This window comes from Aedes albopictus, chromosome 3 (genome assembly GCF_035046485.1).
Source record: "Aedes albopictus strain Foshan chromosome 3, AalbF5, whole genome shotgun sequence".
NCBI classification, from domain to species: Eukaryota; Metazoa; Arthropoda; class Insecta; order Diptera; family Culicidae; genus Aedes; species Aedes albopictus.
In genome coordinates this window covers 33,186,167-33,212,942 of record NC_085138.1, presented here as the reverse complement: position 1 = coordinate 33,212,942, position 26,776 = coordinate 33,186,167, and the positions used below count along the sequence as shown (strand labels likewise).

The window sequence follows — 26,776 nt, the reverse complement described above, 5'->3', positions numbered from 1 at the left end:
GCCTTTTAACTACAAGTTTTTTTGTAAATCCCTAAAAAGCACCACGTAAAAAACGTCTTAAGGACAGATTTGTTAGAATCCCAAAATGGCCGTCACAATGCCAACTTTGGGACCTACTCACGATTTCGAAGGCACAAATCTCTTCGTAAACAAAACCAGTGCACCTGATCTTTTTATTTTAAGCTTATTACAAGTGAGCAAGAACAGAATAATAAAATGCATTGTTGTTTGAAGCTTGCTTCTTGAGATCAGGCTTGACAGAAACTCCCTCGATAGAAAATGAGAAAGCGATTTCGGAGGTTTTCTGAGGAGAAAAAAATAAAACTCAGAAATCACAACGCAAATTCTCAACAGCATCGAGTATGAGCTTGTCGCGCAGCGATGAGTTCGCTCAACACTCATAATTGCTTGTGGTGTTTCTTACGCCCACTCACACTCAAAAAGCTCTCGCGAGTTCCACTCCCATACAAAGTAAAAATCTCGAGGCAAAAATCGCGACGAGGTAGAAGCAAAACACCGATCTAGAGCATGTTGCAAAACTCTTTTAATTTTGAGGAGAATTATCAAGCCTGCTTGAGGTTTGAGCGTCTGAAGTTCTGATGCACTGTTATGCTTTATAAAGCGGCATTACAAGACGTTTGTCCTTAATGTAAGCCCGGAATAAATCCTTGAAGGGATTGTGGAGCCTCGTGGCCGTGCGGTTAGTGTTACCAAGCGGATATCCGTACCACGCCATGGGGCGTGAGGGCTCGATTCCTATTCCGAGTGTTGAAACTTTTCGCTAGAAATGTTTCTTCTTCGTGTCCATTTGTGCTCGTAATGTATGTTGTGCCCGTTGTTTAGTGTAAAGTTTCGTTTAGTCTATACAACCTCTGGCTGAAGACGGTGTCCGTGTCTTTTTATACCGAGAAAAAAACCAGGAAGAACCTTGGAGGAATCCCTGGTGCAATCTCAGGAGTATTTAAGGTGAATTGGGACGCCATGTATTTTTTCCTATCTTCCCTCTCTTTCTAACAATGTGCCTCGCGATATTGAAGATGGTAATCTCGATTTCTATCGCACAGATGAGGTTGAAGAACATTCAGCATATGCACTGCAAGTGAGCATACACAATGATAGATTTTTGTTCCATTATATGAAGTAGAATCTAAGATTACCATCTTAGTAGCAACAGAGCAATGGCGGACATTTCCTCGACCGTCACGTTCACCCTTAATTCGTAAAAGAATCCCGGAACAAATGCCGAGATGAATCAATGAAGGAATTCCAGGAGAATTCCCAGAAGGAATCCCGAAATGAATCCCAGAAGGAGTCTCTGCAGAAATTATTACAAGTTTTATTTTTGTGCTAAATGTACTTTCCAAGTTAAGTTAAATGCACATTTATAGTGCTCTGAAGTAAAAGAGCACCATGAGATCTCAGCAATCTCATTTTCGATGGTCTACCTTCCGGCCATTTTAGGCAGAAAACAACTGTCACATAGGTATAGGAATCGTTCCCTAACAGGGACATCAAAACGTAAACGTCTCGCATTGAAAGCCGAATCAGGATTAAACATTCCTAGACAAAACTAAAGCTATGAAAACTACCGATGCTACGAACAAAAGGACAACCTGCCATACAAAACACGATTACAGGATGGACCAACCACAATAATGAAACCTCGTCACCCTGTCATTGGAAATTGTTATCCACTAGGATAACAGGGCAAAATATATGTTCTATGTTGTGTATGTCCACAAGTGATGTCCTATTTTATTATGCATTTGTAAAGATCTTTTACAATATCACATTCTAATAGGCATTTGTAGTGCTTCATTATTTTATCGTAATAAAATCCTTTTAGGAATCCCGGAAGAAATTCCTGATTCCCTTAGGAACCAGGAGGAGAGGAATCAATGAGGAATCCCGAGAAGGATCCCTTATAGAAAGTCGGAAATGTTCCTGAAGGAATCTCAAATAATTCCCAGAAGGGATCCCGGGGGCAATCGCTGAAGAAAACTCGGAAAGGATCAATGAATAAATCCCGGAAAGGATCCCGAATGAAAACGCTGAAGGAATCCAGAGAAAAAAATGCCGAAAGAAATCCATAAAACAAAATCAATTAAGAAATCCCTGGAAGATTCGTAGAGAATCCAGAGAGGAATACCCAAAAAAAATCCGGAAAGAATCCCGTTCGAAATCAATGAAGGAATGACGGAAGGAAACCCGGGAGAAAGAATCCCTAAATGTGAGAAGGATAAGGTAGGGTAAGTCCTTAAAAAAACCAGGACAAATACCTGCCGAAATGCCGAGAGACATCCCTGCCAGAATTCTGGAGGAACCCGTGAAAAATCCGTCAAGGAATTCGCAGAAGAATACATGAAGAGATCTTGAGCGAATACCGGGAGGAATTCCAGAAGAATTCCAGGAGATATCTACAGGATTCGCTTGAGGAATTACAACATGAAACCTCCTAGGAGATTTTCGTGGAGAATTATCGGGAGGAATAGCTGAATGCTCACATATATAATTCCATATGGCCTTTTATGAAGACCAAGATACCCGTGATTACATCAAATGCGCTTGTAAATGAATATCTTTTCGACACATGGCTCTTATACACTTGAACGGTTTTGTTGAAGATGCCATTTTCATATCTGAGTCGAGATATTAGCAACAGTAGTTTTTTTTCTCCTCAGTGCCACCTATTCAAAGAATTTCTTACTAATTGCCGGATAAGTACGGCCAAATAAACATATTCGCAGGAAAACGTCAATAATGTATCTATTTTGTGGCGCTCAGGTAGGGTGACGAAGGGTATTATCGGCAGGTTTGTTCTCTTCGTCATGGGGGGTTTTTGTGGGCCGAATTGCCTGAAATTTGGGCATATGACTCAGCTTGGTTGGGAAGGATTTAAGGCCAACTCTGAGACCTACAGGTTTTTAAAAATCCCCCGTGACGAAGAGAACAAAACTGCCGAAAATACGTAAGTTCCCCTATTATCATATCAAATCAACTACTGCAGAACCATCTAGTTAGAAAAATTTTGAATATTCGTATGAACAACTCCGCTAAAGACACCAACTTCATAAACCGCGACAATATAATCTTTGCAGCAAGGTTTGCGCCACTTAGTGAGCTAATTTTAAATTTTACTATGGATGCTCGAAAAAAAAAAATCTCCGAAGACAGTAGGGTGGGACGGGGCAAGAATGGGTCGCGAGGCAAGATGGATCAGTGCCATTTTCGAGCGCATTACTCATGTTTTGATTATGTTAATAATTTTGTTACATGACCAGCATGAATATACAAAAGTTTGAGGCATTAATTGAAGAATTATTCACTCTCATTGGAAATAAAAAAAAAAATGGTTTTTAGCCATTTTTCTTATGCGATACATTCCATATAATCTCCATATGAACGGCCGCGGGGCAAGATGGGTCATCTTCAATTTTGAACGTATTTTTGGAGCATTCAATAGTTATTTATTTTTTATTACAAGACTATCTCATAATTGACTTCAATCAAGCGAAATGAACGCTCAAAATTATAACATAAAATTATAATATTTTTTTAGTAAAAACATCGATTTTCAAGTCGCCTTAGGACCACTCCAATCGTAAAGTTTTTTATATCTATCTATATATCTATATATATATATATATATATATATATATATATATATATATATATATATATATATATATATATATATATATATATATATATATATATATATATATATATATATATATATATATATATATATATATATATATATATATATATATATATATATATATATATATATATATATATCCCTTTGAGGCAACAAAACTCACAAACGGCTGAACCGATTAGGTTGGCTCTTGCACGGTTCGATTTGTTTTCATGGTGGCTGTGTTTATATGTACAAAAAGTTACGAAAATCAACTAGAAAAGTAACAAAATTGAAAAAGAACTGATTTTCTATGAGCTGGGAAGGAAATCAACACGACCGAAATGAATTCAATCTAGAGTGCGGTGCTATTTTGAGCTCAACAGTTGTCAAAACACCACAAGACGGCAAGACAAAGTTTGCCGGGACAGCTAGTTCCAAATAAATTTATAAAATGTTTACTAGTAGATCTTGTTTACTCAGTATGGATATGGAGTATATATGAATGCGGAACAAATCTTATATTTTGACATTTTTCGTTGAGAAAATGTGAATTACTTACAAGAGGACCCATCTTGCCCCGCACTTTTTTCACGGCGCAAAATCGATCACTTTTTAAAACTGCTTGTTTAACATCATATTTTGTATTTAATGACCTTTTTATCGACTTTTAGCATAGCTAACTAGCTAAGTGTATTAAAGAGTAGCGGACGAATAAAAACCAATACGATTTGTATTTACAAAGTTATGGTGATCCATCCTTAGGTGACCGATCTTGCCCCACCCCACCCTATATTGCAATATTTTGTTATTCTCAGGATATTCACCTCAAAAGTATTGTCTTATAAATAGGACGCTGGGCGGATATGGGTTAAGAGCCTGTTTCACCCTAATTGGCTTCTTTGGCGGTGTTGAGATAAATCCATATTCTGAATCTGTATGCCAAACTGAGCCGAAATCCAAATTTTCATGAATGTTGGTGCCCGGGAACCTATTTAAAAATCAATTTGAAGTTTGTATGGGAGCGATTTATCGATTCACCCCTCGTTGCATTTTGTACTGGGAGGAGCTGTCAAGCAGTTGCCCAGCTGTCACAAGGTGATTTTCAAAAAATATCTTTGAAATTGATTTTAGGTACCAAAACGAACTTCTAAAAATCTGAAAAAAATCATAATGATTCAGAAAAAGGTGCTTTTTCGTAAAAAGTTAAAAAGCAATGCATTTTCCAGAAATTAAAATCCCAATTCCTTGAAGTTATTTATGATTATTCATGTTGGTACGCGAAAAATTGTTCAAGCAATGGAAGAATGAGCGGTTTTAAAACTCGTGTAATTTAGCTATGGAGTACACTCCGAGGAGCATAAGAATTGAAAATATAAGGAAGAATCCGCCGATACAGACTGAAGATAAAAGTAAATCTTGCTAAAACGATGCCATGCAATACCTACTTCCCATTTGGTGAATACGTCCCTCTCACCTGGCTAAAAATAGAAACACGCGACGCGAACAAACAAAAATAAATATTTCCAAAGACAGTCAATGGCTTAGATAACCCTACGTCTCCACTAGACAGAAATGTCTTGCCATTTTGCTGCCAGAAAGAGAAAACGTAACAGAAATGATCAACACCGCTGCTTTCCATGCAAACAACGAGTAAACATTTCTGTCATGACACATCTGTCCAGCAAAATGGCAAGACATTTCTGTCTAGTGGAGACGTCGGGTAAGGTATGCAAACGAAATTCCTTCTTGGTCAATCACTTATCACTTTTTAGTTTATGATATGAGTTTTAAGGAGTACACTCGATGAAGCACTAGCACCGTCGAACAAATTCCTTGCAATCCACAATAATTTCTTATCCACCCACGCACCACATCAATGAAACCGCACAACTCTTATTGAATTGAATTGTAATTGAATTTATTAATCATACGTGAACCATCTTGTACATTTATCGGGTCAAGGAAACTATTCCGCTGATAGGAATTATTTTTTCTTGCATATAAATTACCGTCCCGTCATGAAAAACGATTAATGGATACACTTTTCTCGGCAGATGCCTTGCTCGAGTATTTACCCCGTCGTCGTCGTAGGACGTCGTACACACGATTACGCTGATAACGTCGTAAATTTTCCTCACAAATTCCTTACGCGCGAGCCGATTGCGAAAGCAAAATAAACGCGAATCCACACTGAATCAGAACCGCCGGTCGTCGGTCACAGGCCAAGTCACGATGCAAGTTGGGCTTTGCCACCACAAGTTGGATCAGCTGAGCGAAGCAGGATTAGCTATTAATTTCACGACGTTCACGACGGCGATTATCAATAACACGCGAAAGTACCGCTAGACTTGTTTACATTCGGAAACACTCGCGGATGGTTCTCGTTCGATTCGGCTAGACGTCTGGCTGGAGATCAAAACGCTGCTGGAGCGGCTGGAGCAAACACAAATGCACACACCCATGGATTGACTGTCAGAATCGCCGGTTCGTGCGGTTGTTTGTGAACGGATTGGAAAGCGGAATCATGCGGATGGTGCTCCTTCACACGGTAGTCCAAATCCACTCAAAGTTTTTACATAGAAGGGTTGAATCTGTAGCAGAATAAACACAGAAAAACTACAATAATAACCAATTATTGCCAGAATATGGATAATTCCTTCGAAGAAAGAAGAAGAATTGGTGATATTGGTTTCGAAATCGCTCATGAAAATGCAATAATTTCCTAAAAACTCAAAATCCCGTTGCGATTTTGTGCTGTAGGATGGTGATGTGCTCTTTTCGGAAGTCACGCGACATTTTCATTCCGTCATGTTGGCAGCGCTGAAAAATTCAAAAAGAAGAGAGTGGATCACTGTCAAAACAAAAACTCGTTCGTTTCGTTCGCGGTCGCCGTCGCGCATACAAAAATAATTCAACAACCGTTTTAATTTTGTGCGAGTGTTTTCCCTTGTTTTCCACGCGTATTATTTCCGCCGCAGTTTCGGGCATCCGACCGGGAACGGGGATCGTGCAGTGATTGTGGTGCCGGAAAGTGTTTCGATATAGGTGTGACCATTGCGAAGCGGAGGGCCCCGAGCAGTGGGTTGCCGTTGGTCCGAGCGAGCAGCGACACCATGTCATTGTTTCATCCGACGGCGAAGCGGATGACGACGACCGGCGGTGGTGGCGGAGGAGGTGACATCGAGCCACATCATTCGGATCCGGATGGTCAGGACAGTGGAGAGGTGTTGCATACGTCCGGCGGCAGTGGGTCGCTGAGTAACAGCATATCTAACAACAGGTTCGTGTAGTTTCTTTTGGACGGGGGTTGATACTGCAGGGCTGGTAGCGAATCAATATTTCGTAAAGATTAAGTGTTTTGCTACGTTAACAAACCAGTTGATTGTTTAGTTTTTGGATGGCCATAAAAGCCAGTCATTTCAATATTAACATAATCTTCGCTTTTGCAGGGATAAGGAATTCTCGGATGAGATTTCACGGAGAGCGACTAGGAGGTGAGTTCAATCATATCAACTAAGTATTAACCTGACCTTACATGCGCTTCCGTTTCCGTTCATTATAGTTTCCAGCCCAAGCGGGTTTCTGAGCTTCCACCGTTGGAATCGGAATCGGACTCGGACGATGACAACAATCTAAACTGCGCTATTTTAAACGATTCGTTCCTTTTGACTCCGTCGAAATGTGCCGACGATATGGACAGTGCCCGGAAGGCCCCGAAACCATTACCCAGTCCCACCAACCAGAAAGAGAATGTACACGCGCGGCAAAAGTTGGAAGATAAGATGTTCAACGCCACTAAGGAAGTTGAACCCTTGGAAGTGAAGGTTTTGAAAAGGGTTCCTCTGTTGGACAGGAGGCAGCTTGAGAAGCAGTTTTCGCTCCTATCACAGAGCGATTCGAGGTTGTCCAGGGCGAGGGATTCGGGTATTAGCAGTACTAGTTCTTCGGTTCTGTCCGCTGCGGAGCAGGTGACAGAGATCGAGGTTAAACCCGTCATCCGGGAGGAAGTGGACGAGGTCGAGTTGGGCAAAAGTCTCCGTGAGCAGAAAATCCAGTCCCCACCCAAGGATCACCTGTTCGTAACTCCACGGGAAAAGTTCCCTCACGCAAACCACCGGGGAACGTCTTCCCGGGCGATCATCTCGACGACAAATCGTAAATCTCGGAACACGCTAGAAAACGAATTCAAATCTCAGAAGATTCTCTTTGCCACCCCCTTGGCCACAGGCTTGTCCAGGCCCCAGGTCAGTGCCAACGATAGTTTATCCCTGTCTCTGGTAGATACTCCGATCAAGTCGAAAGATCGGCCACTGTCGCCGATCGTGGAACAACAGCGACCCGCAAAACGATCGACGGACGAGCTGTTTCCGGCTACTCCGGGACCGGAGAAGCGTCTCTCACCGGCACCGGTATCGAAGGATGTTCCGGCTCCAAGCGCCGCAACCGCAGTAGCGATGGAACAGGACAGCCAAACAGTAGTGGAACAACAACCTCAACAAGCGAAAGCACTTCCGACGATCACCATCAACGGGAAGGAGTACCAGGTGCTAAAGAAGCTGGGTTCCGGCGGATCCAGTTCGGTGTTTCTGGCCAAGCAGGTTGAAACCGGCGTTGAGTGTGCACTGAAGGTGATTGTTATACGAAGAACTAAATTTGAACATATAAATTCCAATTTTATTTTTTCAGTTGGTCAATCTAGAGGGTGATTCCAGTCTCGTGGAGGGTTACCTAAACGAGACAAAGCTGTTAGCCAAACTACAAGGAAACGAGAATGTTGTAGCCCTTCATGATTAGTAAGCATTTTTCAGTTAAGCTTGAGATTTTGCTATAAATCCATTAATTTGTTCCACAGTTGCCACCTTCCGGAAGCAAATCAGCTCTTCCTCGTCATGGAGAAAGGAGATTGCGATCTGCACAAAATTCTCCAAAACTACCGCAAGGACATCCCACTGTACACGCTGATGCAGGTTTGGTACCAAATGGTGCAGTGTGTGCACTACATACACGAGCATGGAGTCATCCACCTGGACCTGAAACCGGCCAACTTCCTCATGGTCAAGGGACGCTTGAAGCTCATCGATTTCGGCATCGCCAGCAACATTGCGTTCGACTCCACCAGTATTATGAAGTTCTCCCAGGCCGGCACCTTCAACTACATCAGCCCGGAAGCGCTGATCGATACCTCGACGGAATGCAGTCCGGCCGGCACACAGCCCAAGATCAAAATGTCGAAAAAGTCCGACATCTGGTCGCTGGGTTGCATACTGTACCTACTCCTGTACAAAAAGACCCCCTTTGCCCACATTAAGAACATCCATACCAAGGTAAGCACCATCACGAATCCTAATACGGTCATTGAGTACCCTCCGCTGCCCAGTTACTATCCGGCGATGTTGCTGGACATGCTGCAGAGGTGCCTCAGATACGACGCCAAATCGAGGGCGTCCACGGCGGAACTTTTACAGTATCCGTTCGATATGGTGATACCGCTGCCAGCAACAAGCGGCGGAACCGCGGCCAAGTGATGTGAGTAATTTTTTTACTAGACATTTAGACTTCGTGCTTTGGACATATTTATTACGTATAGAAATATTGATTTATTATATTACGATACACTAACGCGCTTTCGATCTTAAAGCACTAACAGATTCTATTTCTATTTGATGTGCGGTTTTAAGAGACGTCTTATGTATACAGGCTGGTTTATCACAAACGGATTTGTGGTTGATCTGTTGGATAAAAAACAATATCGGAAATTATTCATTTGAGTTTGCTTCTTGACCAGTCAGTGATGACCCCTCCGAATGCTATTGAAATGTGCTGTTGAGACACTGTGTTACAAATAGGGAAAAAAGGAAAGATGACTGCGGCTATCCTTTGAATATTTTGTTTTACTCAATTGATTACCCCGACACAATCCGTCTTAGCTTACGAATTACGTAAATTGAAAGCTCATCCGTAGTACGTACACCTAATTTGGATCTATCCGGCGTTGCATAAACCAGCCTAATTTATTTTGTTTTTATTATTACTATTTATTAACGACACTTTACCAGTATTGTGGCATTCGTGTCATAATTTATTTTGTGGAAAAACCATGTTCTATTATTTTCATGCCAAAACAATATACACTATACAGATGGTGGGTCTACCTGGAATTTATCTAACAAGGGAAGGTTACGATGGTGTCCCCCGGGGATTTCAACCGGACTATTTTTGTTGTATTCTACTTGTGGAAATATGATCATATTTCAGTAACAAATTTTGAAAACGACGTATAATCAATGGTGTAGCATTGATTATACGTCGTTTTCAAAATTTGTTACTGATTTATTCAAATAAATCCAAAGCCTTTCGGGTGATAGGCCAGTGGTGTAGTCAGGAGGGGCCCTCAAAGGGACAAATTATGCATAATATAACATTATTGAAAATGCTCAAACGTCATCAAAATGCAAATTTCAAAATGTATTACAGTAGAAACAATAGAGCTAATAAACTGCTATAGAGGAAGAATGTCGCTGGCGTCGCTGCCGCAACATCTCTTGCTGGCGGAGATAGGCCGGGATATAAGTGTCAACGCGAAAAAGTATGCAGTTTGACAGATAGATACCCGACATGTTTGAGAACGAGAACAAAGGGAACAGCAGCGACATTCGTCCTCTATAGTTTCTTAACTCTATTGTAGAAACAGACAGAATATGCATAAATACAAGTTTTCGTGATAAAAATAATTTACCATAGGCGTTTCCGGGGTGCGATGGGTGATAAACAAAGTGATACATTTTTATTGAAATAACTTCAACTGGTTCTTACCCTGGCAACGCCTATGGTAAATTAAATCATGTTTTCAGGCATATTCTGTCTGTTTCTACTACAATACATTGTTTGACCATCACCAGGTAGTGATCAAAGTCGATGTTAGCCCAACGATAAGTTCTAACGTCGAAAATATCTGAGAAGTGCCGTCCGTAAATCAGAACGTGGCAAACTGGTGATTTTGTTCGTTGCGGTGTTCTCCAGGTGTAACGATAATAGAGACTTTGTTGGAAAAAGGTATGGCCATGTTTTGGAAGGCGTCGAAATCCATAAGCCATAGGCCGTTTTCGTTCGTCAGCTGGCGGGTCCTATGATGATGTTCATGTTGTGGTTTGGGCCGCGCCCGTATTCGCGTTCAAGCTGCTCGTAAAATGCGTCTTTGTCATCATCAATTTGTTTGAAGTGTGGAGTGTACACGTTTGTTCTGCTTATGATGAAGAATCGGCCCTTGACCCTCAACCTGCACATTCGTTTATCGATCGGCCACCACCGATCACACGTCTCTTACAAGTCACCTATCACAATGAATGTTGTTCCCAGCTCTGGTAGATGGCATGATAACCTCTAAACGTTCGCACTATGAATTCTGTCTAACAGCGCTACGATGCCAATCTGGGGTCCTTCAGTACATGGCGAGTATGCTTGTACTCCCAATAACATTGAGAGACCGGCAGCTTCACGTACTGGACTTCAAATCGCAAGTCTTTTTTGTTCGTAGGGGTCGTTGTTCTTCACGCGCAGCTTCGATCGGCGATTCAGCAAAGAATATAGAGCTTTGGTGGACCGATCCACCTTTCCAGCGATGTAGTTTACATGTTTATCGAACTTGAGCTTCTGGTCAAAAATCACTCCCTATTGAACTGGCATCACTGTTCTGACACCGTTACGTGAATTCAGTCAGGCAGCGAGCGTTACCTTTTGTTTTGTATAACGTTATTAATAAAGTTATATTCCAATATATTCCGGGTTGATTAATACTCTGCGAACCGTCCGCCCACAGGTTATGGGCCCAGAGTAATCGTCGCGTAGGAAGTTCCGGTCGAAGTGTTGTTTTTTTTCGGGAAAATCGAACGGAAAAAGTTTCGTCGTTGATCGCTGGTGTGTGCTAGCAGCCGAAAAACAAAATGGCTGAACAGGCACGATTTCCATTTCCAAAATTGAATAACCACAATTTCCAAACGTGGAAATTCAAGATGGAGATGATGCTCGTCCGAGACGAGTTATGGTACGTCATCGATGAGGCTGAGCAGGTTCCAACAGCGGCGGCAGCTTTAGCGCAGTGGAACAAAGACGACCGGAAGGCTCGCGCTATAATTTGTTTGTGCCTTGAGGACGCCCAATTGAGTTTGGTACGGGGTGCGAATACAGCCAAAGATGTGTGGACTGCACTCAAAAAGTACCACGATAAAACATCTGACGTGTACCTACTCAAGAAGTTGACGAAGCTCGAATTGACCGACGACGGCACCTGCAAACGTTCAGCGACCTGGTGCAAAGGATTGCAGACGTGGGGGATGAATTACCAGCGAAATTGCAAGTAGCGATGTTGCTATGCTCTCTCCCTGACTCCTACGACCCGCTGACGACTGCGTTAGAGCAACGGCCTAGTGACGAACTGACGTTGGATTTGGTAAAATCCAAATTATTGGCAGAAGCGGAGAAGCGGAAGGAACGGTCCGGAGCTGCTGCTTCGAGCGGCGGTAAAGCGCTGAAAGTTGGTCATCGTCGTTTCCGCGGTGGAGGTGGTGGTGATGTCAGCAACAACGACTCGCGGGTTTGTTTCTATTGTAAACAACCTGGCCACCTAAAACGAAATTGCCGTCAGTTTTTGAAGGAGTGCAACAAGGTGGAAAACTCGACCCAATCGAAAAAGGAGGATAAATCCAAGGCCAAGGCAAGTCAAGCTCTAAGCGTATCGGATGGACCATTGGCGTGGATGGTCGGCTATGGCGAGCCGGCGGATTGGTACATAGACAGCGGTGCAACTCGACACATGACGGGAAACAGAAGATTCTTCTCGAAGCTAGAGGAGGCAAAGTTTGCCAGCGTTATCTTAGCGGACGGTGAAAAGTCAGAAGTTCGTGGCGTTGGTGAAGGTAGGTTCCATGTGATCGATGGCAACGGAGAAGCGGTCGAAGTCATGCTGCGTGCGGTATACCAATGCTGCATCAAAGGGAAGACGGCACGGAAGCCGTTTCCGAAACAGTGCGACAGAGGATCCAAGGCGATATTGGATGTGGTTCACATGGATTTATCCGGACCGATGACAAGTACTCCCAGCGGAAACAGGTATTTTCTGTCGATAGTCGACGATTATTCTCGAATGCCCTTCACGTATCTACTGCGGAAAAAGTCGGACGCGGCGGACAAGATCCGGGATCCGGCGGCGAGTTCGTCAGTAACGAGTTGCAGCGGTTTCTGAGAAGCGAAGGGATTGTGTGTCAGTTTTCGGCCCCGTACTCGCCACAACAAAACGGCGTGGCCGAAAGGAGAAATCGCTATCTCAAAGAAATGACAATGTGTCTTTTGCTGGAGGGAGGCCTGGACGAAAAATACTGGGGTGCACGGAAAGATCGATGTACACAGAGCAAGGAGTAACTTTCACGCAGCGATCGAAAAGACAAAAGATTTCATGCAAACTTGTGTGAAAATTCACGCAAATTTGTGCAAACCCGGATCAGCACATTTTTTGTGCTGATCCAGTCGAACGCAAATATGAGTGAAAAATCCTTTGTCTTTTCGCAAGTTACTCATTCGCTGTGTACTTTCGTTTTAGGGTGTGAGGCGGTGCTCACGTCGACCTACGTGCAAAACCGCCTAGGGAAGATTCAAATATTACGTCCATCGTTTTTCGGGATTTCTAGACCCCCCCCTCCCCCCTCTGTCACGCAATTTTCCTATACCCAATACACGTACTGTCACACTTTCTAGACCCCCCCCCCTCCCCCAAATGTTGGACGTAATTTTTGAACGTTCCCCTACCGTCGCGTTCTATTGGAATGAGCCCCTTCGAGCGTTGGTATGGGAGAAAGCCATCTTTCAAACATTTCCGGATTTTCGGTAGTGATGCGTGGATGCAAATACCAGCGGAGCGCAGGAAGAAGATGACACCGAAGGCGCGGCTTTTGACTTTTGTTGGTTATTCCAATCAACATAAAGCCTATCGGTTTCTCGATAAAACTACCGGCCGCATTACGATAAGTCGCGATGCGAAATTTCTTGAGGATACGGAGATGGACCGGAAGATTGGATGCGATGAACGGATTGAACAACGGGAAGAACAAGCAATTGGCTTCTTTAGCGGTGTTGAGATAATCCCATATTCTGAATCTGCATGCAAAACTGAGCCGAAATCCAAATTTTCATGAATTTTGGTGCCCGGGAACCTATTTAAAAATCAATTTGAAGTTTGTATGGGAGCGATTTGTCGAATCACCCCTCGTCGCATTTTGTACTGGGTGGAGCTGTCAAACAGTTACCCAGCTGTCAAAAGGTGATTTCAAAAAATCTCTTTGAAATTGATTTTAGGTATCAAAATAAAGTTCTAAAAATCTGAAAAAAAATCATAGTTGCTCAGAAAAAGGTGCTCTTTCGTATAAAATAAAAAAATCGATACATTTTCATTAATTTAAAAACCCAATTGTCGAGCTGCCAGCACTGCCAAAGTACGACGAGGTTTCGATCGCCGAAGTAGAGGAAGAGGATTTTATTGGCTACGAGAGTGCTGAAGAACTGTTCGTTGGACAAGACCAGGAAGAAGTTGTGTTCGATGAAGTAGATCGTGGAGATCAAAACGGCGAAGATGGACGAGTTTTGCCTCGACGAGCGAACAGAGGTGTGTTGCCCCCAAGGATGAACGACTACGTTGTAGGTAGAGCAGCTGTCGCTTTGGATGAGCCGAATGCAGATGGCAAAGTGGACCGCTTCAAGGCGCGACTTGTCGCGCAAGGCTTTGCCCAGCGAGTTGGTGTTGATTTCGACGATAGCTTTGCCCCTGTTGCTATGCATTCAACTTTCCGTTTGCTGCTGACTGTTGCTGGGTACCGGAAAATGCAAGTAAAACACCTGGATGTGAAATCAGCATACCTATATCACACTGGAGGAGGAAGTATTTATGCGTCAGCCGCCGGGGTTCGCCGTACCACACAAGGAGCAGCAAGTGTGCCGCCTGCGGAAATCTATTTACGGACTGAAACAGGCTGCTAGAACGTGACACAGAACGATAACGGATATAGGGTGGGGCGGGGCAAGATGGGTCAGTGCCATTTTCGGGCGCATTACTCATGTTTTGATTATGTTAATAATTTTGTTAGATGACCAGCATGAATATACAAAAGTTTGGGGCATTGATTGAAATATTATTCACTCTCATTGGAAATACAAAATAAAATGGTTTTTTGCCATTTTTCTTATGCGATACATTCCATATATTCTCCATATAAACGGCCGCGGGGCAAGATGGGTCACCTTCAATTTTGAACGTATTTTTGGAGCATTCAAAAGTTATTTATTTTTTATTACAAGACTATCTCATAAATGACTTCAATCAAGCGGAATAAACGCTCAAAATTATAACATAAAATTATGATAATTTTTTAGTAAAAACATTGATTTTCAAGTCGCCTCAGGACCACTCAAATCGTAAAGTTTTTTATATTCCAAATAAATTTATAAAATGTTTACTAGTAGCTCTTGTTTACTCAGTATGGATATGGAGCATATTTGAATGCGGAACAAATCTTATATTTTGACATTTTTCGTTGAGAAAATGTTAATTACTTAAAAGGTGACCCATCTTGCCCCGCACTTTTTTCACGGCACAAAATCGATCACTTTTTAAAACTGCTTGTTTAACATTATATTTTGTATTTAATGAACTTTTTATCGACTTTTAGCATAGCTAACTAGTGTATTAAAGAGTAGCGGACGAATGCAAACCAATCCGATTTGTATTTACGAAGTTATGGAGATCCATCCTTATGCGACCCATCTTGCCCCGCCCCACCCTACTTCTGAAGATGGGATTTCTACAGTGCAAGGCAGACTCGTATCTTTACCGCAAAAAGTGTGCAGGAGGAGAGTAGATGTACATTCTTTTGTACGTTGACGACTTTTTGGTAGTCTGCAAACAAGAAAGTCACATCAAGGAGGTGGAAATGGAACTACAAAAGAAGCTGAAGATCACGAAGCTTGGAGACGTGTCCTGTTTCCTTGGTATACGCGTCGATTGTAAGAACCATAAGCACAGACAAACAGACATACTACTTAGAAGAAAATTGCTTCAAAAACATCGTTTGGCATCTCACTAGTACCCTCTATAATGCTCAATCCGAAGCATTCATTTGCAGGTGTTGTTTCCCTCGGCTCGATGTAACAATTTTGCAGGTGACGACTCCCCCGAGGCGTCATCCATTCATAAAACTTGAATGAAGGTTCATGATTGAGTCATTTTATGTAAACATTGATCGGCGTCGCGTTCATTTCTCTGCAAAATTGAGGCACAACAGCGCCACCATGACACATGCGAGCACAGTCCGAACCACACTATATTTTCAAAATGACCGTTAAATCGTGCGATGATTCTGATTTGAGTAGTATGTCTGTTTGTCTGTGCCATAAGTGTCGTGTCTTGTCTCGCGTCGCGTTTCGTGAATGTCGTGATTGTTCTTACGTTAGCACTAAATACACCAATTGATAGCACGTTTAGTAGTTCTGAGTAGACTGAAATCTATTTTATAGAGGTAATCACGTTCAAATGTATGCGTGCCTTTTTTTGTAGATGTAGTTGTGAAACTGCGAGGAAAATATTTGCACTCTTGCCCCGGACGTTAGTTTTATCATTATTTACCCGTTTTACCCAATTCGATTGGGTAATATTTGCATATGCAATCTGAATAGCCTTTCAATCGGCGTGCACTTTTGTGTGAGGAAAAATTTGCGCTAGTGTTCGTGTGTTGAAATCACAGACAAACAGACACACTACTCAAATCGGAATCATCGCACGATTTAACGGTCATTTTGAAAATATAGGGTGGTTCGGACTGTGCTCGCACGTGTCATGGTGGCGCTGCTGTGCCTCAATTTTGCAGAGAAATGAACGCGACGCCGATCAATGTTTACATAAAATGACTCAATCATGAACCTTCATTCATGTTTTATGAATGGATGACGCCTCGGCGGAGTCGTCACCTGCAAAATTGTTACATCGAGCCGAGGGAAACAACACCTGTAAATGAATGCTTCGGATTGAGCATTATAGAAGGTGCTAGTGAGATGCCAAACGATATTTTTGAAGCAATTTTCTTCTAAGTAATATGTCTGTTTGTCCACAGACAAACAGACATACTACTTAGAAGAAAATTGCTTCAAAAACATCGTTTGGCATCTCACTAGCACCCTCTATAATGCTCAATCCGAAGCATTCATTTGCAGGTGTTGTTTCCCTCGGCTCGATGTATCAATTTTGCAGGTGACGACTCCCCCGAGGCGTCATCCATTCATAAAACATGAATGAAGGTTCATGATTGAGTCATTTTATGTAAACATTGATCGGCGTCGCGTTCATTTCTCTGCAAAATTGAGGCACAGCAGCGCCACCATGACACATGCGAGCACAGTCCAAACCACACTATATTTTCAAAATGACCGTTAAATGCGATGCGATAATTCCGATTTGAGTAGTATGTCTGTTTGTCTGTGCTATATTTTCAAAATGACCGTTAAATGCGATGCGATAATTCCGATTTGAGTAGTATGTCTGTTTGTCTGTGGTTTGAACATCAACAGGTAGTGGTCAAAGTCCATGTTAGCGCCAGGATAGGTCTTGACGTCGATAATGTCGGCGAAGTGCTTTCCGTCAATCAGAACGTGGCCGATTTGCGATCCCGCCTGCTGTTGTGATCTCCCAGATAAGTGAGGCTGTGTTGCCTCTTGACCTACCTAAGCGTTTAGGTCTCCTATGGTGATCTTTACGTCATGTTGTCATGGTTTGGGCAGCGGTGCTGAAAGAATCGACCATTGATCCTCAACCTGCACATTCTTTCGTCGATCGACCACCAACCGATTAGAAGCCTCTGCATATCGCCCATAAAAATGAAAATTGTTCCCAATTCGCGTGTGTTGTCGCTGCTCTGGTAGATGATGTGATTACCTCTAAACGTTCGCACCATGGATCTTGTCCAATACATCTCCTGCAGCGCTACGATGCCGTAGCCTTCAGTATATTCAGTCCCGTATATAGACCATGGTGTACAATGCACAGTTGATCTTAAAATCTTTTACTGGCACTCGGGCGTTGAACAGCCTCCCCTAACATGACGCTATTGTGAGCCGCTTCTCCTAGATAACATATGCTCAAGCTTGCAAATCAGGTATCAGAAGGCCGGCTCCAGAGGCACGTTATCCTCCATAAGCCAGTTTCATCATCTCATGAGAAAGAATGGGGTATGGGGTGAAATTAAGAAGGGGAAAAGTGGTGAAATAGGAAGGTACATATTACGGAACAGACGAAAAAATCTACTTAGGCGAACTTGTTTATAGCGGAGTAAGCTTCAAGCAGTAAAGTTTTCTCTATTAATTGTATGTTTTTTACGATTTTGAAATGGCACTGTAAAACGCACAAGCGTAAAGTGTGAGTTCACATGAAAAGGCATGTCAGCCAAACGAACACCACGACAATGCGTTTTAAACATTATAGAAGAAACGAGGTTTATCTAATAAATCCCGAACTCTTTTCTTCTGTACCCTGTACCCTTTTGAGATTAAACTATAGAATAAGCTCACGCCACATCGCCGCCGTCAAATACCTATAGAAAAACTACAAAATAGTATTGATTCAAACGTATATTAAATCTATCAAGAAAAATAGGAGAAAGCTCATTAGCTCCTGGGTATTTAACCCCAGAACCGAATAAAAACACCAGGCTTAACGTTTTAAACTCTATTTACACAATTTACATGGTTTAAGGTGAATATATAACGAAGCCACACTTCAAATTTTCAAGAGCACAAATCTGAGGATCCAAAAGAAGGATTGCGCTGAAAAGTTGATCGATTGCTGACCCGCTGGTGGTGACCAATAGAGTGGGTCATCGTTTATATGGAAAAATGAAAAATTTAATAGTATCCCATCAGATCAAAGCTTTTATGATCCCCTTTCAGGACCCAAATAAGTGTGCAAAATTTGGGCACGATCGGTTATGTCTACGTTTTGCGCATCGCGTTTGAAGTTTGTATGGGGTTTTACATGGGAAAACACACTTTTTAGCATTTCTCTCATAACAAGCTCGATTTTTTCTTAAATCATGTAACCGATAAAGTGAAAACATAGCCTAGGGTATCCTGAAAAGCTTTGTCAAAGACCGCGAAGTGATCTGATGTTTATGAAAAAAGTTATAGCGTTGGGATTGCTTGGCGAAACAGCATGATTTTGTTGCTATTGTTATTCCTTTACGTGTTAAAACATAAACACATGCATGCGGTTCGTTGGTTATATCTAATTTCGCAAGCATCGGATCGCTTTGCGGTCTTCAACAAAGTTTTTAGAACATACTAGGCTATCATTTTACAGTATCGGTTAAAAAGTTTCAAACAAACTTTTTCAACTTGTGACAAAAAAGCAAAAAAGTATGTTTTTCCATACAAAATCTCATACAAATTTCAATTGCAATGCGCAAAGTGTAGACGCAAACAATCGTGCTCAAATTTTCCACAGCTACTCAGGACCCGAAACGGAACCAAAAAAGGTTTGATCTGAGAAAACGGTTTCGATGACCCACACTAGTGACCAATCGATCAATTTTGCAGCGCAATCCGTCTTTTGAATCCTCAGATTTGTGCTTTTGAAAATTTGAAGTGTGGCTTCGTTATATACTCACCTTAAATGACTAAACGAAAAAAAACTACATGCATGTTATGTATCGCCTGGATTTCTTTATTACTTACAGTGAATTGCAATATGCTACTTCTTATCCCCCACTTCCTTTTACAAATTATCCCAAATGTTGTTCACATTCTCCAGTACCGTCGCCTGATCGGACATTTTGTGAATCATAAAGTACCCTTGCACCTGTGCAGGACTCACATTGCGTCCATCCTGCAATACTTTGTCGGCAAATATTTTGGCATTGATCGCTCCTTCCTCGCCGGCGTAGAACCTCATGAACATCTGCTCCAGCTGATGCCTAGTGCAATACCCCACGTACTCCTTGACATCCACCCGTCCCGGTCGGATCAGGGCGGGGTCCAATCGTTCGAGGTAGTTGGTGGTCATGAACACTATCCGTGCCTCCGTCGAAGCCACTCCATCCAAACAGTTGAGCAACCCGCTGAACGTAACTCGATTCAGCCCCTCGAAAGCAGCCTTCTGCATTTTGGTATCTTCTCGGGACAAAAAAGCAGCGTCGATGTCCTCCAGCAGAATGATAGACTGCTGAGGCGCCACATTCATCAGATGATTCAGTCGGTCATCCGTAAGGCCTCGCTCCGACAAATTCAGCAGACAAATGCCAAATTCAATTTCCCCAGCCAAAGCCGTGATGAAACTGGACTTTCCGCAGCCGGGAGGTCCGTATAGGAGATATCCTCTCCGATAGGGTATTCCGCGATCCGCATACCACTGGGGATTTTGAATAAACTCTCGGCAGTCCCGCAGGATACGATCCGAAACTCCGTCGTCCAGCACGACGGATTTCAGTGGTCTCCGCTTTCTGGGATGACCGAATGGACGCCACTCGGAACCCATGGCACTGTACATAATGGTTTTGCCCTCCGTGTTTTTCAGGGCGAGTTGTCTAGCTGGAACAATAGATATCCACATTTTTATACTATATTTCGTTGAAATTTTGTTAGTGAATTTGAATAACTATTGATGCCTCTTCTTACCTTCCTCCAAAATCTTGAAGTACAAGTTCTTATCCCTTCCAAACGCAGTCAGCTGTACCGTTTCCCACGGTATCCCTGCATGCAAATCCAGCGTGTGCTGTTCCCGGGCACGGTCTACCTTGATCCAGGTGCCTCCATAGCGCATAATGTGCGTCCCAATAGATGGGATAAAATCATACTTCGTTTTGATGTGACCCGTATCTCGCTGCTGGAAGGACGTTTCCACACTGAGGTGCTGTGTGTGTTTCGCTCCCTTCTGGGTAATCCACTGCAGCACCCACTGGTAGGATTTGTCCCGGCAGGGAACCTCCAACGTTATCATGTAGTGCCGACGAAACAAAATCAACGCGCCCTGCAGCCCTTTACGTAACATAGCGGCACCGGCGCCGAGCCCAAACAGGCCGAAACCGGCACCGAAGTATGGATTGTCCGATAGCGCCGAGACATAGTCTGTGATGGTCATCTTAAAACTCGCGGTTTAATATAAAAAGAACTATAAAATGCACCTAGTTTTCCCGGATTTAAATCAAATTTGCTCCGCAGAACGTTACCAAAACAAGAACCGCCAAAAACACATGATTCGCTACTGTCAGAAAGGGAATCCAAACAAAACTGACGATATCGATGCGCTTCGTTCGGAAACAAACACCGATGTTGAGCGTCGTGACATCCTCGTCGTCGTTCCACCCAAATTTCCACCCCCTTTCGACATCGAGAGAATGAATCCCTAATGAATCACGCGTCGATAAATGAACATATGCTGCAAATGAAAATGCAGTGTTTCCCAAACTGCTTGGAGGTATAGGCACAGACAAACAGACATACTACTCAAATCAGAATCATCGCACGATTTAACGGTCATTTTGAAAATATAGTGTGGTTCGGACTGTGCTCGCATGTGTCATGGTGGCGCTGTTGTGCCTCAATTTTGCAGAGAAATGAACGCGACGCCGATCAATGTTTACATAAAATGACTCAATCATGAACCTTCATTCAAGTTTTATGAATGGATGACGCCTCGGGGGAGTCGTCACCTGCAAAATTGTTACATCGAGCCGAGGGAAACAACACCTGCAAATGAATGCTTCGGATTGAGCATTATAGAGGGTGCTAGTGAGATGCCAAACGATGTTTTTGAAGCAATTTTCTTCTAAGTAGTATGTCTGTTTGTCTGTGCCTTTAGTGAACAAGGCTCAATAATTGATGTTTAATATGTTCACTTTCAGTGCCGGATTTAGGAAGGGGCCATTTTAGGGGCCCCTACAAAATTTAACTCAAAAAAAAAAAGTGAAGCAAGAAGAAAGAAGTATAATGCAAGAAACTTCTCTTGATTTGATTATTGTTATAAGAACTTATTTACTGCCTGCTGGCAAGATGTATATGATTCGATAGAGAAAGACTGCTACTATTTATCCAGCTATTTTGTAAAAATTTAAATTTTTCTTCAAAAACTGATGAACATTTATTTCATTTGTGCAATTTCTCAAGATAAATTACCGGCAATTCTGAAGAAAACCTTAGACTGAATAATTCTAGAGGAATTCCAAAACTCTAGAAATAGCAAAGCCAACAAGTTCCTGCTAAATTTGTATGTTTTTTTTCGTCTGAAGTTTTTGAATACATTTTGAAGAATTTTCCAATAAACTCCTTGAGGAACTAGATTTTTTTTAATTTAGAAGTATTTTGGAACACTTCAGTTCAGTATGATTTAATTTAGACAGCTTACGACTTACTCAATTCGGAGAGCACCAATGTTTTTGAAACATTTTTTTGAAGAAATCCAGCATTAATTTAAGCAGACCATTTTGAAGAGTTTCAGTCTGAATTTCTTGAGTTTAGGGATTTGCTAGCTGAAATAAGGATGAATCCAAGACGAACTCTTGATAAAATCTATAGATTCCTTGAATAAATTGCTGAAGAAATTGATGAAGAAAGACTAAAAATTTATCCGGAGTTTCCGCTAAAGATTTTAATGAATTTCAAAAGAAAATTCTATTGAAGATTAAGTCAGAAATTGCATCAGGAACTTGTCATGAAATCCCGCTAAATTTTCTTCAGCATTTTCTATTAGAATTCCCTCTTTGCACACTCAATCCTGAATTGCCTGTTCAGCACTTTTTCGACGAAAATAGAATCTGGGATCTAATGCAATTTTTACCTAATATAAATTTATTTTATCAATGTTTTCATGAATTTCAAATCTGTTTCGAAAAATTTAGTGGATATCAATATTTTTCACAGCTCTGCAAATTGTTCTAGCGTTCTAGGTTCAAAATCATCCACAAAGACATTCATACTTTTATTGAAACATTTGTTTTAGAATGGATAATATTTTTTAGATTTTTTCCATGTCATATGGACAACATCGTATCCTTTATACAAAGGGCCCCCACATTTGTTAATCCGGCCCTGTTCACTTCTCATAAATACAAGATTTTCTCGAGAGGGAGTTTCTCTCAAATAGAGGTAATAAACTATAGAGGAAGAATGTCGCTGGCGTCGCTGCCGAAACATCTCTTGCTGGCGGAGATAGGCCGGGCTATAAGTTGAAAATGCTTTGACATCCATGTGCACAACAGAACACGTGCTCGATGAACAAATTGAGATTTGAAATTATGAAAAGAAATCCACGTACTCCGGTGAGACTCGAACTCACGACTCCCAATTCGCTAGACGGGCGCTTCTATTCCTTCAAGCTACGGAGTCACTCGACTATCTCCGTCGCCAGCAGGCCTAGAACTGAACTCGATTCCACAATCGCACATGGTTATCTTCTTTTCACAATCCAAACCCCCTTCGGATGGGATTAGATGAACATCTAACACATTGTCTGTTGTGCACATGTATGTCAAAGCTAATCCCATCCGAAGGGGGTTTGGATTGTGAAAAGAAGATAACCATGTGCGATTGTGGAATCGAGTTCAGTTCTAGGCCTGCTGGCGACGGAGATAGTCGAGTGACTCCGTAGCTTGAAGGAATAGAAGCGCCCGTCTAGCGAATTGGGAGTCGTGAGTTCGAGTCTCACCGGAGTATGTGGATTTCTTTTCATAATTTCAAATCTCAATTTGTTCATCGAGCACATGTTCTGTTGTGCACATGGATGTCAAAGCATTTTCAACAGTGTAATTTCCCACATGGCTTGGTCAGCCAAAGCAAAATCAAGAAATTGACACGGGCTATAAGTGTCAAAGCGAAAAAGTATGCAGTTTGACAGACAGATACCCGACATGTTTGCGAGCGAGAACAAAGGGAACAGCAGCGACATTCGTCCTCTATAGTTTATTAACTCTATTTTCTCTCACGCCTGGCTTTTTGAACAAAAAAAATATTTATTGTGGATTTACCGGATACTTGTATTCTACCGGTCGCTTCAGTATGGCCTCCAAAGTAGCCGTTTTATAAAAAGAGTAACTTAAAAATGATTTTAAACAGTTTTATTGTATGCGCTATTCCTCGTTGCCACTCGTTGCTACTCAGCGACATTCATGTTTTGACAATCAAGTTGATTTTTATATGAAAACGGCTACTTCATAACTGCTACTTAGGGCCGATTCAAATATGACGTCCATCATTTTTCGGGAATTTTAGACCCCCCTCCCCCCTCTGTCACGCTATTTTGTATACAGTAGACGTTCGATAACTGCAACATGTTTACGTTTCACTTAGCGAATGAAATTCGGTAACTGCAACGACTGACAGATGTCAACAAGTTGTCAAACGACAAAAAATAACCGTGAACGTGATCCGACTGTTCATTTGGGCTAACATGGCGCACCTTTTTGACGTTTGGCGGTGCGATAACCGCAAATTTGTTGCACTTACCGGACTTGCAGTTAAAAAGCATTGCAGTTAAACCGTTTGCACCGACCGAACGTCTACTGTACCTTATACATGGAGTGTCACACTTTCTCAGACCCACCCCCCCCCCTCCCCCCTAAACGATGGGCGTCATATTTGAATGACCCCTTAAGTAACCAGTAGAATACAAGTAGCCGGTAAATCCACAATTATTTCAAACTGTGTACTGATGGGATCTTAACACTTCCGTAAGGGAAGATTCAAAAATTACGTCCATCGTTTTTCGGGATTTCTAGACCCCCCCTCCCCCCTCTGTCACGCAATTTCCCTATACCCAATACACGTACTGTCACACTTTTATAGACCCCCCCCCCCCCAAATGTTGGACGTAATTTTTGAACGTTCCCTAAATGTCTATCAGTTCTGTCTGTAAATTTGGCCGCCCTGTTTGTGAAATTCATCGCGTTCATCGAGGTACGCTTCGCTTCAAAACAGTGTTTGTTGTTGACTTGTGTCGTGCGCTGGTCCCGTTTGTCAGGCATCTACGCGATCTCATTTTTTTTTAATTTAATAATTAAATGAAATAACAATTAGTAATTCTAAATTCAATATAGAGTTCCGCAACAACAGTATTATTTATGACGTACTTAGAAATAGTTTTAGCATTATTGGTGCTACCCATCCAGCTGGGTCTTTCGGACGATGACGGCGGTATGTGCATGGCAAAGGAATCGTGCTCCGACGATACGCCTCAGCATGAGCCGATGGTCGATCTCTACAACGCCGGTATGATAATCAAAACATCTGGACTTTTTCCTCTTTCAAAATTATAAGTTAAATAAAAACTAAATTATCAAAATCGCTAACGAACCACTTTCAGCGGACAACAAATACGTGGCACTGATCCAGGAAGCGTTGGCCTCGTATGAGCCATGTCAGCAAGCCAACTGCTCTTGCCACGCAGACGTCCTGAAAGCGGATCTACGCCCATTCCAGACTGGTATAACTGAACGGATGATTGAACGGGCCCGCTCGTATGGGACAAGGTATCAAATTGTGGATCACCGCTTGTACCGTCAGAAGGACTGTATGTTCCCGGCGCGTTGTTCTGGAGTGGAGCACTTCATCAAGCCGAATTTGGCCAACCTGCCGGACATGGAGTTGATCATAAACTGTCGCGATTGGCCGCAGATCAACAAACGTTGGAGTCACGGGGAGAAGCTTCCGGTGCTGTCGTTCAGCAAAACCGAAGACTACATGGACATCATGTACCCGACGTGGGGCTTCTGGGAAGGTGGTCCGGCGATTTCCCTGTACCCGACCGGATTGGGACGATGGGATCAGCACCGAGTGTCGATCAAGAAGGCTGGTGAGTCGTGGAGGTGGGAAAAGAAGAAGGGAAAGGCATTTTTCCGTGGATCACGGACTTCAGATGAACGGGATCCGTTGGTGCTGCTGTCCCGCAGAGATCCTGATTTGGTAGACGCGCAGTACACGAAGAACCAGGCGTGGAAATCGCCAAAAGACACGCTCAATGCTGAACCGGCCGCGGAGGTGCGCCTGGAGGATCACTGCCAATACAAGTATTTGTTCAACTTCCGTGGAGTGGCGGCCAGTTTCCGGTTTAAGCACCTGTTCCTGTGTCGGTCGTTGGTGTTTCACGTCGGGAGCGAGTGGCAGGAGTTCTTCTATCCATCCATGAAACCATGGGTTCACTATGTTCCGGTGCGGGTCGGTGCCAGCCAGGCGGAACTGGAGGAATTAATAAGGTTCTTTGCCGGTCATGATGAGTTGGCACGGGAGATTGCCGAGCGAGGATTCAACCATATTTGGAAGCATCTGAGGATGAAGGACGTCCAGTGCTACTGGAGGCGGTTGCTACGGCGGTACGGGAAGCTGATCAAATATGAGGTGAAGCGGGACCACAGCTTGATAGAGGTGTATTAGGCCGTTCGCAATGCTGTTTTATTTTGTATGGCGAGTTTTAAAAATTTTAAAACTCGCCATTCAAAATAAAACAGCATTGCGAACGGTCTTAGGATGTGTGTAAGCGAAACAATTACCTAGGAATCTCAAGATGCAACGAATTCAAGTGATGATAAACGGTGCTTTACAATACTTTGCCTAGAAGCTGTTTTGGATCCGAAACGCAACCATTTCTTAGCTTCCAGGGCTTCTGACCCTAATGAACCCATAAGGATTGGCAAACTCGCGTGTCATGCCTCGAGTATGTGTGCTTGTCAACAACAAAATTGTCGCTATACTCGTCTCTGCATTAACTACCAGAGATGCATGTGCTGTCTCGATGTATCAGTTTGAAAACTCAATAAGAAGTATGGTAAGTGGGGGCAGGATGGGTCACCTAAGAAATGGATCTCTATAACTTTCTGAATATAAATCGCATTTCGCTGTATTCTACCATGACTCTTAGATACACTAGTCAGCTATGATATAAGAGTATAAAAAGGTAATAAAGTTTGAAACATGCTTCTTGACAAACAATTTTCAAAACATGACCCATCTTGCCCCACCTCATTTTAACGGGGGCAAGATGGGTCAGCTATAAGAAAACTCGATTTTCCTCCAACAAAAAATACTATTTCTTCTAGTTTTTCTCTATACATCTAAGCTTCATAG

The 26,776-nt window shown here is 42.5% G+C and overlaps 4 protein-coding genes across 4 annotated transcripts in view; 2 read left to right on the top strand and 2 right to left on the bottom strand.

Annotated features, from left to right (window-relative positions):
• Window positions 1–6,107, bottom strand: part of LOC109419225 (actin-histidine N-methyltransferase) — a 365,401-nt gene extending 359,294 nt beyond the window's left edge. The window contains 1 exon segment of the mRNA XM_062859260.1: window positions 5,719–6,107. The gene's annotated coding sequence lies outside the window, so the exon portion shown is untranslated.
• A 318-nt stretch (window positions 6,108–6,425) lies between these two features.
• On the top strand, window positions 6,426–9,402 carry LOC109415993 (dual specificity protein kinase Ttk). The gene is made up of 5 exons (XM_062859258.1): window positions 6,426–6,923; window positions 7,093–7,137; window positions 7,206–8,271; window positions 8,330–8,436; window positions 8,496–9,402. The coding sequence occupies exons 1-5, from the start codon at window positions 6,757–6,759 to the stop codon at window positions 9,166–9,168; spliced, it is 2,058 nt and encodes a 685-aa protein (XP_062715242.1). The 5' UTR covers window positions 6,426–6,756; the 3' UTR covers window positions 9,169–9,402.
• A 9,968-nt stretch (window positions 9,403–19,370) lies between these two features.
• On the bottom strand, window positions 19,371–20,992 carry LOC109415992 (mitochondrial chaperone BCS1). The gene is made up of 2 exons (XM_019689966.3): window positions 20,342–20,992; window positions 19,371–20,254 (listed from the first exon to the last, which is right to left on the bottom strand). Exons 1-2 carry the CDS (start codon window positions 20,802–20,804, stop codon window positions 19,443–19,445), a joined length of 1,275 nt encoding a protein of 424 aa, XP_019545511.2. The 5' UTR covers window positions 20,805–20,992; the 3' UTR covers window positions 19,371–19,442.
• A 3,633-nt stretch (window positions 20,993–24,625) lies between these two features.
• LOC109419219 (O-glucosyltransferase rumi homolog) lies at window positions 24,626–26,257 on the top strand. Its single transcript, XM_019693431.3, has 2 exons — window positions 24,626–24,925; window positions 25,020–26,257. Exons 1-2 carry the CDS (start codon window positions 24,778–24,780, stop codon window positions 26,084–26,086), a joined length of 1,215 nt encoding a protein of 404 aa, XP_019548976.3. The 5' UTR covers window positions 24,626–24,777; the 3' UTR covers window positions 26,087–26,257.
• The last annotated feature ends 519 nt before the right edge of the window (window positions 26,258–26,776 follow it).

Coding starts and splice junctions, on each gene's coding strand:
- LOC109415992 (XM_019689966.3), bottom strand. CDS start 20,804: ATGACCATCACAGACTATGTCTCGGCGCTATCGGACAATCCATACTTC. Junction 20,255..20,341: donor CTTCAAGATTTTGGAGGAAG/GTAAGAAGAGGC, acceptor CTATTGTTCCAG/CTAGACAACTCGCCCTGAAA.
- LOC109419219 (XM_019693431.3), top strand. CDS start 24,778: ATGACGTACTTAGAAATAGTTTTAGCATTATTGGTGCTACCCATCCAG. Junction 24,926..25,019: donor GGTCGATCTCTACAACGCCG/GTATGATAATCA, acceptor AACCACTTTCAG/CGGACAACAAATACGTGGCA.
- LOC109415993 (XM_062859258.1), top strand. CDS start 6,757: ATGTCATTGTTTCATCCGACGGCGAAGCGGATGACGACGACCGGCGGT. Junction 8,272..8,329: donor GCGTTGAGTGTGCACTGAAG/GTGATTGTTATA, acceptor TTATTTTTTCAG/TTGGTCAATCTAGAGGGTGA. Junction 8,437..8,495: donor GTTGTAGCCCTTCATGATTA/GTAAGCATTTTT, acceptor TTTGTTCCACAG/TTGCCACCTTCCGGAAGCAA.